At 33.7% G+C, this 13,989-nt stretch overlaps 1 protein-coding gene across 7 annotated transcripts in view; it reads left to right on the plus strand.

The window, feature by feature from the left end:
* The window catches only part of RIF1 (replication timing regulatory factor 1), a 55,427-nt gene that overhangs the window by 3,589 nt on the left and 37,849 nt on the right, over positions 1-13,989 (plus strand). For all 7 annotated transcript variants that reach the window (XM_059927826.1, XM_059927828.1, XM_059927829.1 and 4 more), the window contains exons 5-14: positions 1,060-1,187; positions 1,281-1,375; positions 2,250-2,439; positions 4,193-4,285; positions 6,542-6,680; positions 8,926-9,077; positions 11,551-11,668; positions 12,326-12,490; positions 12,981-13,091; positions 13,766-13,828. In XM_059927826.1, the coding sequence (XP_059783809.1) occupies positions 1,060-1,187; positions 1,281-1,375; positions 2,250-2,439; positions 4,193-4,285; positions 6,542-6,680; positions 8,926-9,077; positions 11,551-11,668; positions 12,326-12,490; positions 12,981-13,091; positions 13,766-13,828 (1,254 nt within the window). The remainder of the gene's footprint in view (positions 1-1,059; positions 1,188-1,280; positions 1,376-2,249; positions 2,440-4,192; positions 4,286-6,541; positions 6,681-8,925; positions 9,078-11,550; positions 11,669-12,325; positions 12,491-12,980; positions 13,092-13,765; positions 13,829-13,989) is intronic.

Below are 13,989 nucleotides of genomic sequence, written 5' to 3' on the forward strand. Positions count from 1 at the left end.
GATACTGTTAAAAGTACTGTTACCTCTCTATTAGTTTCATAACCTGTAGTTTAGGATTTGCTTTTGAGAAAGTGTTTAGGTTATATCATTGTTGGAAGGTTTCTTTTCCTTAGATGTAGTTCTGGCTTTGATACCATGAAGTTTGCTGTAAAAATAAAATAAGGCTATTTAAAAATAATTGTTGAGAAAACTGAACCTTGTCCTTTATAAAAACACACCTGCTTTGGAAGTTTATAATTAGATGGAATTAATTTTGGAAGTTAGATGGTCATTTATTTTACACAAGCATGTGTTAAGGAACATGCTGTAATTTGAAAAGTTCTTTCACCTAGTGGTAAATGAGATAATTTGGAGCTAAAAGTGGTAATGAAAGCACAGGATCTGATGCTTTTCTGAGTTTTCAAGCATCCTTGGCCCTCTGTATCCTTGGATGCAGAACCCATGGATGTGGAAGGCATAAGGGACTTGAGCATTTCTTGGATTTTGATATTCCTGAGAGGGGGTCCTGGAACCAGTTTCCCATGGATATCAGGGGAGGATTATAATCTTAATTATTGTTCTGTAAGTAGCTTGTCATGGTAAAGGAAACCTGGGAGGTGATCTTTAGAGAGAGGAAATTAGGAATAGGGATTAAGGATATCAGAAAGTTGTTACCATCTTTTTTTCTAAGGAAAAAGTTTCGGCTTTTTTTATATATAGAAATGTTAGCAATCTAAAGTAGGAGTTGTTCATTTTGGAGCAGAGATATAGGATTCATAATGTCGTGCCAAAAATTGACTTGTATGTTCATACCTAATAATAAGACCTTACAGAAATATTTTAGTTGAAAAATATCAGATTTGGAGGCTACTATCTGTTTTCTCTGAGAATACCTTCCCTCTGACCTGAGTTTTGTGTTTTGGGAAGAAGTTTGATATCAACATTGGTTCTCTGGTCCTTTTCTCTGGATATGCATTTAATTTTTTGACACTGAAGGGAACAGGATTTTTCTCTGTTTTACTGTTAGAGATTTTAAAGGATGTAAATGATTCCACATAATTAAAACTGCTTATTTTTCAGAGACAAATATTCAAGAACTGCTTTCAAAACTGAATGATATTGTTAAGAATTCAGATAAAAATGTACGTACTAGGGCACTTTGGGTGATATCCAAACAGACGTTTCCCACTGAAGTTGTTGGCAAAGTAGTGAGTATAGTTTTTGTATATGTCTTCTTAACCACATGCCAGTTAAAAAATTCAGACTTATTCGATTTGTATTTATTTGGTTCTGTCTTTCAGGTATCTAGTATAATTGATTCATTAGAAATAGTCTTTAATAGAGGAGAGATGCATTCTGCTGTTGTGGATTATGAAGCATTAAATGTCGTCATAAGGTATGAGTTTGGATGCTATGGAATTTAGAAGAAGTTTCAGTAAATTTAGAGTTTACTTTAAGGAGTAGTCTTTTGGGACTTGAATTTGAGTTAAACATTAAAAGAAGGAAATGTTTTCTAGACTAAAAGTCAAAAAGTAACAGGAAGAAGGAAGTAGATGTGCATAAGTTACTAGGTTTCTTTATTTTTACTGAGACAGTCTTTAAAATACAGCCTTGGTTCTGCTGCTGCTGCTAACACAGTTCTGGTTTTAAAAATTATCTCTGTTAAAGCTTTTGCAAGAGTTTAAAAAATAATACAGACTTTTACGTGGGCTGTAGCGGGCATTTAGGAAAACATTAAACAACTCCTAGCAGCAGATGAGGGGAACAGGAAAATCCCCTATCTTCTTCCTACACATCCGTGCTTTTCATAATGGATGTGCTGACAGCATGAACTGTTGATGTGCTTTGTCTTAACTTGTTTTTCATTCTTTGAAAGTTTTCTTTAGTTGTTGAGCTATATGTTTTAACTACTTAGTGTTCTGATGCCCTGATTGATGTTCACAGTGTATCATGGTTCTCTAGCTGTCCTGTCCTATAAGAATATTGAATTTAATTCTGTAAAAATAATTAGTATTTAAATTTTTTTAATCTGAAGGAAAGATGATGCGTTCTCCTTATTTGAAAAGTTTATAAAAGTAATAGGGAAGTCTACAAATTAGCAATTAAAAATTAGATCTATTTTTGTGTGTGTATATATGTGTATATAGTATTGTAAAACAATTGCACCATACTATGCATATTTCTGCGTACTTGTGTACTGTATATTTTCCTGGTACTTTAGACATAAAAGGTGAGGTCAAACTAATTTAGTCATTGTTTTCTCTACATAGGCTAATTGAACAAGCCCCAATTCAAATGGGAGAAGAGTCAATTAGATGGGCAAAATTGGTCATACCTTTAGTGGTTCATTCGGCCCAAAAGGTACATTTGCGGGGAGCTACTGCTCTAGAGATGGGAATGCCGTTGTTACTTCAGAAACAACAAGAAATAGCATCTATCACAGAGCAGCTTATGACTACCGTAAGTAATACTTTAAGGATTTTTTGGATACTGCATTGTAAGGTTTTGCACCAAGCTGAGGGCTCATATTGGTGTAATTGCTCTGTGATCTAGGAAGTTCCTCTTTGAATTAAAACAAATAATTGTTTAAGTTAATGTAGTCACACTGATCCTATATTATAGTAAGGAAGAGAGCTGTCTATTCAGTGTTATTACAATCCAGGCATTTTACCCCGTCCCCAAAGAATGGTGATTGCAAGAAATTGCATTTTTGGAAAAGGGAGAACATTAACTGATTCATCGCTATCTGGATTGTTATAGCATAATCCCAGTAGATACAAATTTAATGCACACAAGTGCATCTAGTGTGTACAGTTACCTAAAGTTATTACTTGCCCCAGGTTTTAGGTTTTTCAACCTTTCTCAACATTTATTGAGCACCTGTTATATACTGGACATTGTTTTAGGTACTGTGTGTATAGCAGTGAACAAAAGCAACTTGTGGAGCTTATTTTCTAGTGGGAGAGATAATAAAGTATATAGTATATTTAGTAAAGAGCATTAATGGAAAACAGCAAGGACTGGATGGAAAGTGCCATCGGAGAGGAAGGGTGAGGTGGTCCGGGAAGGAAAAAGAATAGGTTATTTGAAAGGTGATTGAAGACGGTATAGGAGTTAGGTACCTGAATAATATGCAGTAAGCTCATTTGAGGTGGGAGGAGCCACGAGCGCAAAAGGCCTTGCTCTGATATGAGAACTTGGTTGTGTTCAGCGAACGCTGGGCAGTAGGATAGAGTGATGAGGATGAGAGGAGGAGGAGATGATACCAGAAACAGGGCCAAATCACATAGGACCTTGGGGGCCATTTTAAGGCATTTGGTTTTTACTCTGGGTTATATTGAAAACCATATTTGAAGCTTTTGAGTCTACGAGTGATATGCATACTTACTTTGTTTTTAAAGGGATCACTTTGCGTTGAGAAAAAACTCTATGTAGGAGCAGGGAGACTAGTTGGGAGACATTACAGTAATCCAGGAGGTGGTGGAGACGTCCAGATTCTAAAACCTGGGGTTTTGTTGATTAATTTTTTAAAATTCAGGATGCCTCATGGTAAGGTTTGGAGTCTAAAAGTGACGCCAGTGTCTTTGTAAGTTTTTTTATTGATAAATTTATTAATTTCTTAAGAGCATATACAGTCAACCCTTGAACAACTTGAGTTTAATCCTTGTATAATTCATCGTCGGCCCTCTGTAATCGTGGTTCCTCTGCATCCTTGGATTCAACCAACCACGGACTGTGCAGTACTGTGGTATTTACTACTGAAAAATATCCGAGTATGAGTAGAACACACAGTTAAAATTCACATTGTCCAAGGGTCCACTGTATAAAATTCTTAATAAATTTGAACTTAAATTTTCTCAGATGTGTTACCCATGAAGCTATTAATTTTTAAAGTTTGAGTGGTTAAAGCATTATCATTTGAACTCTAATGATATGCAAGCTGAAGTTTTTAGGGGAAAGTATATTGGTAGGGAAAAAAACTGTGTTGATGGATGGAAGAATGGCCAGATATGTGGTAAGACAAGCATAGTAAAATGTTAATGGTATTTATACTTGGATATTTACTGTAAAACTCTATCAGCTTTGCTATATGTGTGGAAGTTTTCCTGATAAAATACTGGGAAAAGTTACTTGGCTGAGAAGATCAATTTAATACTGCATTCTTCTTCTTGCCAAGAGTCTTTTTGGTAAATATTTTTGCTTTGGTTTTCAGAAATTACTTTCGGAACTCCAGAAGCTATTTATGAGTAAAAATGAGACTTATGTGTTAAAATTATGGCCTTTGTTTGTCAGACTTCTTGGGAAGGTAAGTACACAGTTAATGAACAGTTTTTACATGCCAGACCCTTTAATTTCTTAACTTTCCATAGTACAGTTGATCCTCATTATTCATACATGCCATATATGAAAATTACTGAAATTTATTTGTTAACCCAACATCAGTATTTGTGCTGCTTTTGCAGTCAATTGTAGGCATGTGTAGTGGCAAAAAAATTTGAGTCCTACAGCATGCATGTTCCCAGCTGAGGTTGAGCAAGGTTACATTCTGCCTTTTTGCTTCAATTCTTAATGTCCTTTAAACAAATGTCCATTTCATGATCCATTTAATGCCACATTTTTCACGTTTCGTGCTTTTTCTTGGTGATTTCAGTTTTAAATGGCCGCAAAGTGTAGTGCTGAAGTGCTGTCTGTGGTTGCTAAGCAGCGGAAGGCTGTGATGTGCTTTAGGGGGGAAATACATGTGTTAGATAGACTTTGTTCAGGCGTGAGTTACAGTGCTGTCTGCTGTGAGTTCAATGTTAGTGAATCAACAATATATATTAAATAAGATGTCTTTAAACCAAAACAAACATAAAACAAGGTTGTGTGTCAAATGGTTGATGAAAATGTGATCAGAGGCTTGCAGGAACCTAACCCTGCATTTTCCCTAGAAGCCATGGCTCAGTATTTGCTAATACAGTGTCAAGGCAACTTTATAGAACATAACTATGGTGAATAATGAGAATCAACTGTATGTTCTATCTTTAAGCCAGGTTTTTTTTGAGGGGGTGGAGTTGTGATTTTCTTTATTGTGATAAATAAACATAACAATTTATCATAACCATCCTAAGTATACAGTTCAGTGGCATTAAAAGCATTTACAGTAGTGTAAACATCACCACTGTCTACACCCAGAACTTTTTCATCATCCCCAACAAAAACTATACATGTTACATAAGCAGTGACTCCCTCTGTCCCTCCCTCTGCAGCCCCTCGTAACCTCCATTCTGCTTTTTCCCTGGATTTGCTAATTCATAAATTTTGATCTTTGATCCATTTCGAGTTTTAGTATATGGTGTAAGGCAAGGGTCCAGCTTCATTTTTTTTGCACGTGGATACTCAGTTTTCCAAGCACCATTTGTTAAAAAGACTTTTTTGTTGAATGGTCTTCGCACTCTGGTTGAAAATCAGTTGACAGTGTATGTGAGAGTATTTTTGGATCCCTATTCCATTGGTCTATTATGTTTCTCCTTATGCCATTACCATATACTTTAATTACTGTTGCAGTAGATTTGGAAGTCAAGGAAGTGAGTCTTCCAACTTTATAATTTTTTTTTCAAAATTGTTTTGGCTATTTGGGGCTCTTTGCAATTCCATAATGAATTTTTGAGGATCAGCTTTTATTTTTCAGTGAAAAAGGCCTTTGGAATTTTGATAGAGATTATGTGGAATTTGTAGATTGCTTTGGGTAGTATTGACATTTTAACGATATTAAATCTTCCTGTTCATGAACACTGGATGGTTTTCCATTTATTTAGGCCTTTTCAAATTTCTTTCAACAATACTTTGTAGGTTTTAGTTTAAAAGTCTTTCACCTCTGATTAGATTTATTTCTAAGTGTTTAATTTTTTTAGGTGCTATTGTAAATGGAATTGCTTTCCTGATTTCCTTTTTAGATCATTCATTGCTGTTGTATAGAACCACAACTGATTTTTGTGTGTTGGTCTTGTACTCTGCAACATTGCTGAAATGAGTTTATTGGCTCTAGTAGCTTTCTTGTGGATTTTTGTGAATTTCTAAGCCAGTTGTTTTTGTTATATTTATATGCTGTTCAGCTTATGTGTGGACTATAGTCACTTATGACTATTAATGTTCTTTTTGTGTATTTTTTCTTGGGATGCATTGTTTACTTGTCATTTATACATCTTTTACTTAACTATTTCCTGCCTGTTCCAGTGTATTTGAAAAGATTATTAGTTTGAGTTTCTTATTTTTCTTTAATATTCAGATTTTTTCATATGAATTCCTTTTTTAATATGTTGGTAAAATTTGGAATTTATCACATTTCTGATATTCTCTGATGTTTTAGAAATGTTGTGTATTATGCATTATCTATTTCATGGAGCTTTATATTTTGTGATCTAGAATTTTGAATATGCATACAAAATTCAGTACTTTAAAAAGTTTAAATTCCTTAGATTTTACATAGTTAACACTGGGTGAGTTAGATAAATGAATGATGATAGTGCCTATATATTGTTTCAGGTAGGTAAGTAACTTCTTAATGATTCTTCCTTTTTAGACCTTGCATCGAAGTGGGAGTTTCATCAATTCTCTATTACAGCTAGAAGAACTGGGATTTCGTAGTGGAGCACCCATGATTAAAAAAATAGCTTTTATTGCTTGGAAGAGTTTAATAGATAATTTTGCTTTAAATCCAGGTAAGTAATATTTAAAAATTCGATTTTTTATGACTTAAGATGAAAAACGAAGCTTTTCTGATTTTTTTGGGGGGAGGGCTTTATATTGAATATTTACCTATCATTGAATATTATTTTAGGGGAATAAATTTGTAGCTAAAAGTAGAATTCAAAGGCCAGGCATTATTGAAAATCACAGATATAAAGTTTATTTTACACTATCACTATTTCAAAAACTGAACAAAGTGACAGATGCTGTTTGTGGCTTTCTTAGTGAATTCCAGCACTTAGTTGAGCATTTTACGTACTTCTCATTTAATCATCACAGTAGACCTTAGATGGTAAGCATTATTGCTATTTTCGAAAGATTAAGTAGTTCATCAAAGGTCACACAGCCAATAGATGATAGCAAACAATTGTGATTGCTATGAAATCAAAGTATCAAAGACTGAGGAACTTGTTTTCAGGATCTTTAGAACAGCGCCTGATAGTGGGCTAACATTAATATGTAGAAGTGATTCCTTTTGATGTACCTTACCCTTATCTTTTTATTGTCCACTGGAGGTGCTTAATATATATATGTGAGAAAGTATTTCACCCAAAAGTGGGTCAGTATGAGTACCTCCTTAACTGGGTAGTTAATCTTAGGTATAATTGATAGTTTACAAGATCTGCTAAATAATGTTGATTTCATCCTATGTTTTCCCTTGCCAAAGACCATTAATCCCTTTTAAAATGTGTTTTGTAAATAACTATTTGCATTAACTACAACTACTTTTACTGAAAATATTGCCAGACACAGATTTTAATTGGAAATGTCACCTTTTTTTGGTTATTGTTTATGAACCTCAGTGTGAGGTATCCAGGATTAAATCTGTTGGAATTATGTATAGTTGTGTTAAAGCGTAAAATAGGAGTGCCTTGAAGATAAATAAAATGCTGTCTCATTTGAAATAAGTCAAGAGCTAGAGAGTCTGTGACTGGTATTATGGATCCAGGAAGTCGTTAAGGAATCAGATGCCCGTCTTTTTCTGTTGTTATCTTCAGTATGCCTTAATTGCAGACTACAGGAAGGAGGGGAAGGCAGAAGGGGCAAAAATGAGCTTCTTCGCAGCTGAGTCAGCCATCTGTAAACAACATTTCAGAAATTCCACATACAGTTCCACTTAAAAATCTCATTGGGAGAATGGCTAAATGGGAAACTAGATAAGGTAGTCAAAGAGTAGACACCCATCACTGTTCTGAGTGAAGGCAGATCTTGTAACTAAAAAAGAATGGAGTATTGCACAGCAGTTGTTGGTATTCTCCTCCTCTCATAGATAGGAGTTCAGAAAGGATTAGAGGATTTGTTTCCACAGTGGTCTGACTTTATTTTCTTCTTATAAAAATGTTAATTGAAAGCCAAATGGCAGAATACTTGTAAGAAACATTGATCAGTGTTGTTCCACCAAATACATGACTTGACAGATGCTTCACAATCCTTTTTAAGTCTTTTTGATAAGTTGATTGAGCACAGACTGTATTATTTTATATATCCTCCTGTCACTGATATAGTAAACACTTCTGGTATAAATATTGTGTTTAAAGAAGTATTTAGTGTTTGTGTGGAATTTAAGCAATCTGATTATCGCTAATGTACAGTAGACCTAAATATAAATGAATATTTAGATTTCCAAAATCTCATTAATTGCACCAACAGTTAAAGTGTTTGATAAAATAAATTACTAGTAAATTTTTTAAATGACAACTTTTTTTGAGGTAAAAATATGCCTCTATTTTTTAATCTGTAAAATGGGGATAGTGTGAATACTAAAGCAGCTTAGAAAGAGTTTCTCAACATTTTAGCATATCAGGCTGGACAGTTTGCTGTGGAGAACCGCCCTGTGCGTTAGAGGAAGTTTAGCAGCATCCCTGGGATGCAGCCCACTAGATATGAGTAGCAGTCTCCGTATCCCTGCCTCTCAGTTATAACCAAAAATATTGCAGACATTGCTGAATGGTGGAAAAATCACCCTTGGCACACAGTATCTAATAAATATTAGTTATTATTTTTTAAAATAAGCCTTAAGTATTGTGACCTGGTTGTACTAAAGTTTGTCAAGATGAAAATTTTGGGTAGAACAGGAACAGCCGGTAATTAAAATTTTTCTTTTAAATCTATTCTCTTGCTATAGTAGGCTGTTGCATACTATCATTCTTAAAGTTTAATCTTTACCTCTTTAATGTTTTTACCTGGGTGCTAATTTTTTTTTTTTTTTTTTTTAAGAAATACTATGTAGTGCAAAAAGATTGAAGTTGTTAATGCAGCCTTTGAGTTCTATCCATGTGAGAACAGAATCTCTAGCGCTGACAAAACTAGAAGTCTGGTGGTATTTATTGACGAGACTAGGACCTTATCTTCCTGCTAATTTTGAACAGGTAACATTACAAGTGTTGTTTACAATACTTGATGTGTTTTTTTTTTTTTTATTAATGTGTTCTTAGATTCTTACCAGTCTAATCTTTCAGTGCTGTTTTTGCTGTGTTAGCAGAGCACATTATATAAAAGATTTTTTCACCCAGACACAGAACTTGAGTTCATTTTCCTCAAAGGATATTCTCCAATTGTCTGAAATGGAGCATCTAAAACGTTTTTAATCAGTAACACTCAAATATCTATTCTTATTCTAGAGGCATTATGAAAGATTTTTTTTAAAGGAATTGCATGTGACTTAGAATATAAAATTGAGAGTAGAGTCAGCATTACTGAAATAGAAATCATGTGCTACACAGAGTTGGATCAATTCTAATTTTTTGTATCTCCTTTTTCTAGGCTACATAGTGATAACCAATCATTTAGTCCCATTGTAGCTTTTCATTATTGTTACACATGAGTTTTACAGATTCCTTTAGATTTTGATATCCTTGCTGCATTTAAACATAAAAGCTTAATCTTATTTTTGTTTAAGTAAAAAAGGGTAGCCCTGATAACTCCTTTTATCTTTTTTTAATTTATTTTTTATTGAAGTATAGTTGATTTACATGTTGTATTAGTTTCTGGTGTACAGCAAAGTAATTCAGTTATATACATACATATATATTCTTTTTCATATTTTCCATTGTTGTTTATTACAGGATATTGAATATAGTTCCTTGTGCTATACAGTAGGACCTTGTTGTTTATGCCTTCTATATATAATAGTTTGCATCTGGTAATCCCAAACTCCCATTCTTTATTTTCTTTTCGTTTTGTTTATGGTTTCCTTTACGGTACAGAAGCTTGTAAGTTTGATTAGCTCCCATTCGTTTATTTTTGCTTTTATTTCTATTGCCTTGGGAGACTGACCTAAGAAAACATTGCTACAATTTATGTCAGAGAATGTTTTGCCTGTGTTCTCTTCTAGCAGTTTTATGGTGTCATGTCTTATATGTAAGTCTTTATTTTGAGTTTATTTTTGTGTATGGTGTTGAGGGAGTGTTGTAACTTCATTGATTTACCTGTGGCTGTCCAACTTTTCCAACACCACCTGCTGAAGAGACTGTCTTTTCTCCATTGTATATTCTTGACTCCTTTGTCAAAGATTAATTGACCATAAGTGTGGGTTTATTTCTGGACTCTGTATTCTGTTCCATTGATCTATATGTCCATTTTTGTGCCAATACCACACTGTTTTGATAACTTTGTAGCTTTGTAGTATAGTCTGAAGTCTGAGAGGGTTATGCCTCCTGCTTTGTTCTTTTTCCTCAGGATTGCTTTGGCAATTCTAGGTCTTTTATGGTTCTATATAAATTTTAAGATTATTTGTTCTAGTTCTGTAAAAAATGCCATGGGTAATTTAATAGGGATCCCAGTAAATCTGTAGATTGCTTTGGGTAGTATGGCCACTTTAACAATGTTAGTTCTTTCAATCCAAGAGCATGGGATATCTTTCCATTTCTTTAAATCATCATTAATGTTTTATAGCTCTTGGCATATAGGTCTTTTACCTCCTTGGTCAGGTTTATTCTTAAGTGTTTGGGGTTTTTTTAACTTTTTATTTTACATTGGAGTATAGTTGATTAACAATGTTGTGATAGTTTCAGGTGTACAGCAAGTATTTTATTTTTTTTGATGTGATTTTAAAAGTTTTTTTTTTTTTTTTACTTTCCCTTTCTGATATTTCAATGTTAGTGTAAAGAAATGCAACAGATTTCTGTATGTCAGTCTTGTATCCTGCATACCTTGCTGAATTTGTTTATCAGTTCTTCCTCAAGTATACGTGGGTTTTTTTTTTTTAGCAAGTTCTCTTTAAATTTTTAATTGCTTAATATATTAAAGTTTTTAAACTTGATAGAGCATGAACTGATTAAAATTGGGCATTGATTGTAACTTGTAACTGGGGTCATAATTTTTTCAAATTCTACCATTTTAAGTTCCTAGTAGGCTGATCTTACCCAGTTGTCCCACTCATTCCTTGGCATAATCTACTCATTGGCTACATTTGACAGGTATTGGAATGATCTTAGAAATAAGCTTGGAGTTGTCTTAGTTCATATTTTCTTAAGGTGTTTTTTAAAATGTTTAAAATGGTCTGTCTACCAGTAGCATTAAAACTCATGCAGATGTTATTTGTAAAAGCTGTAAAGGCTATTTATGTGTATAATTTTCCATCTGGAATGTAGAGTTGAAATTTATAGATAGTACATATTTAGGGCAAATATATTTGTAATAAAAATTTTCACTTTTCCAAGTTTCAGTTTTTACCCTGTGCATCAAAAAGGCCAATAAAATTTCAACATATCAAAACAATTGAGATTGCTTCTTAAGGATATTTAATTGTATTATGCAAGACTTTTAAAAAATATGACAGTTATACATAGTTACAGGTTCAGTTCCCTCCATCTCTCTTTTTTTTTTTTTAAACCCCAATAGGTCTGTGTGCCTCTGATTCAAAGCACAATAAGCATTGATTCTAATGCTTCACCTCAAGGCAGTTCATCTCGTGTAGCTACTTCTCCAGCTTTAAATCCTGCGACCCCTGTACACAAAGGTAAGAGATAGACCTACTTGGGGTTTTTTTCCTTTATTTTTACAAAATGGCTTTGAATTAAGTCTTTGCACCGTGTAATTCACATAATTTTGGCTGCCTTATCACAAAATCGTTTTGTTTTCTGTATGTGTTACTGTGTACTGCTGTCATTGCATTATTGTAGTTGGATAAGATCAACTTTTTTCCATTACGTTATGTGAAGTGCATTACAGACTCTTATGTTTGTTTCAGAATTAGAATCTTAGAGTTATAATTAAAAATATCAGATCTTAACAGCTGTAAGGAATGTGGCTTAGTATGTATATCAGTGTAAGAAAATTATTTGCTGTTCCTATTTTACGTTAACTATTCTGAGTCAAATTTTTATATTTAAGTTTTAGGAATGCCTGCATATTAATGTTAAGGTATGGATTAATGTCTGAGAATTATCTTCATTTAAATGGTGTGTGACACTAGTCTTACTCTTAACCCAGTAAGATTAGTATTTAATTAGGAACTCTGTTGTGGGCTTTGAACAAAAACTCTTCAACTTTTATTGAAAAACAAATTATTTACTTTTAAAAGTATATTGCATTGAAATGAAGTAAACAAAATATATTTATTTGGGTAGCTAATTTAATCGTACATAACTTAACAATTTTATTTGTTTGTTTAAAGGTGCTTCTCCATATGGAGCTCCCCGGATGAACTTGAGTTCAAATTTTAGTGGAATGGCCACAATCCCCTCTATACAAGTTTTGGGGCTTGAAATGTTGCTTCATTTTTTGTTGGGTCCAGAAGTCTTGAGTTTTGCTAAGCAAAACAAACTTACGCTGAGCTTAGGTATTTAATTGTTTTAAAAATCATTTCAATTACTAACACAGTTCAGAACACTGTACTTTGGGGTGAGGAAAGAGATTTTATGAATCTTTTTTATAAATTTATTTATTTATTTATTTTTGGCTGCGTTGGGTCTTCATTGCTGCGCGCGGGTTTTCTCTAGTTACGGCGAGCGGGGGCTACTCTTCCTTGTGGTGCGCGGGCTGCTCATTGCAGTGGCTTCCATTGCTGCGGAGCACGGGCTCTAGGCGCACGGGCTTCAGTAGTTGTGGCTGAGCGTGGGCTTATTTACTCTGTGGCATGTGGGATCTTCTGGGACCAGGGCTCGAACCCGTGTCCCCTGCATTGGCAGGCAGATTCTTAACCACTGCGCCACCAGGGAAGTCCCTAAATCTTTTTCATAGAAAACATATCAGACCACCTAACATTTTACATCGAGAAATTTATTTCATAAAGCTTTGGTTTTGCATAATTGTCTTTTTTTCTCTTTTAGAGCGACTTGAACATCCGTTAATCACCAGCTCTTCTTTTTTTTCCAAACATGCAAATACATTTATCACTGCTGTTCATGATAGCTTCTTTGCAATTAGAAAAGATGCTTCTGGTAAATATTTAAGAAAAGATTTTTATTATTTAAACCTGTGTTTAAAAAAAAAAAATATGTATATAGTGCCACCTGTTTCCAGATTGTGCTGCAGGAGCTTTACATATAATTCATTGAATCCTCACAGCAACCTTCTGTGTTAGCCTATTTTGCAGATAAAGGATTGTGTTGTACTGAGAAGTAAATAACTTGTGCAGAGTTACATAGTAAGTGATGGAGCTATGATTCAGACCTAGGCTCTGTGATTTTAGTATCTACACCTAAACTCCTGTGTTCTAAAGCCTATCAAGTAATGATGACAGGTTTTAAAAATTAAATAGTTTGCTATTGTACTGGTTGGAAAATTTTTTTCTAGTGGCTTTCAGGTATCCTTCTCAGTCTTTATTAATCCTTGTCTCAAAAGTGAAAGGTGTTCAACACAGAAAATACAGTCGATGAAAAAAAAGAATTACCCTGAGTATGTTAACAGTCCTTTTGAAAAACATTTCTTTCTTTAAACAAAAATGAGGTGAATAGTATATTGTAAACTGATTACAAGGTTGACTGTTACAAGGAGAATTATATTTTAAATTTTTAAGTATTGCTCAATTTATTTCTGTAGTATAAGCTTGAAAGGGAGAGCTTTTGTAGTCACATCTATTTCATTCTAAAGTACCTTTTATTTTGTTTGGCAGATGCAGTTGTCAATGCTATTTGGAAGGAGCTAGTTAGCTTGGTGAAGTCAGTTATTGAATCTGGTAAGCACTATAATGATCAAAAGATTTTTATAGCACTCAGTGAATTGTTTGGCTTACATATATATAATTAATTTTAAAATCATTTTTTGAAGTATCTTATCTTCCAGGCTTTACCTTTAAACAAAGCACTTTAGTAAATAAAAACAAAAAAATTACTTTTT

This window comes from Balaenoptera ricei, chromosome 7, assembly GCF_028023285.1.
Source record: "Balaenoptera ricei isolate mBalRic1 chromosome 7, mBalRic1.hap2, whole genome shotgun sequence".
Lineage (NCBI taxonomy): Eukaryota > Metazoa > Chordata > Mammalia > Artiodactyla > Balaenopteridae > Balaenoptera > Balaenoptera ricei.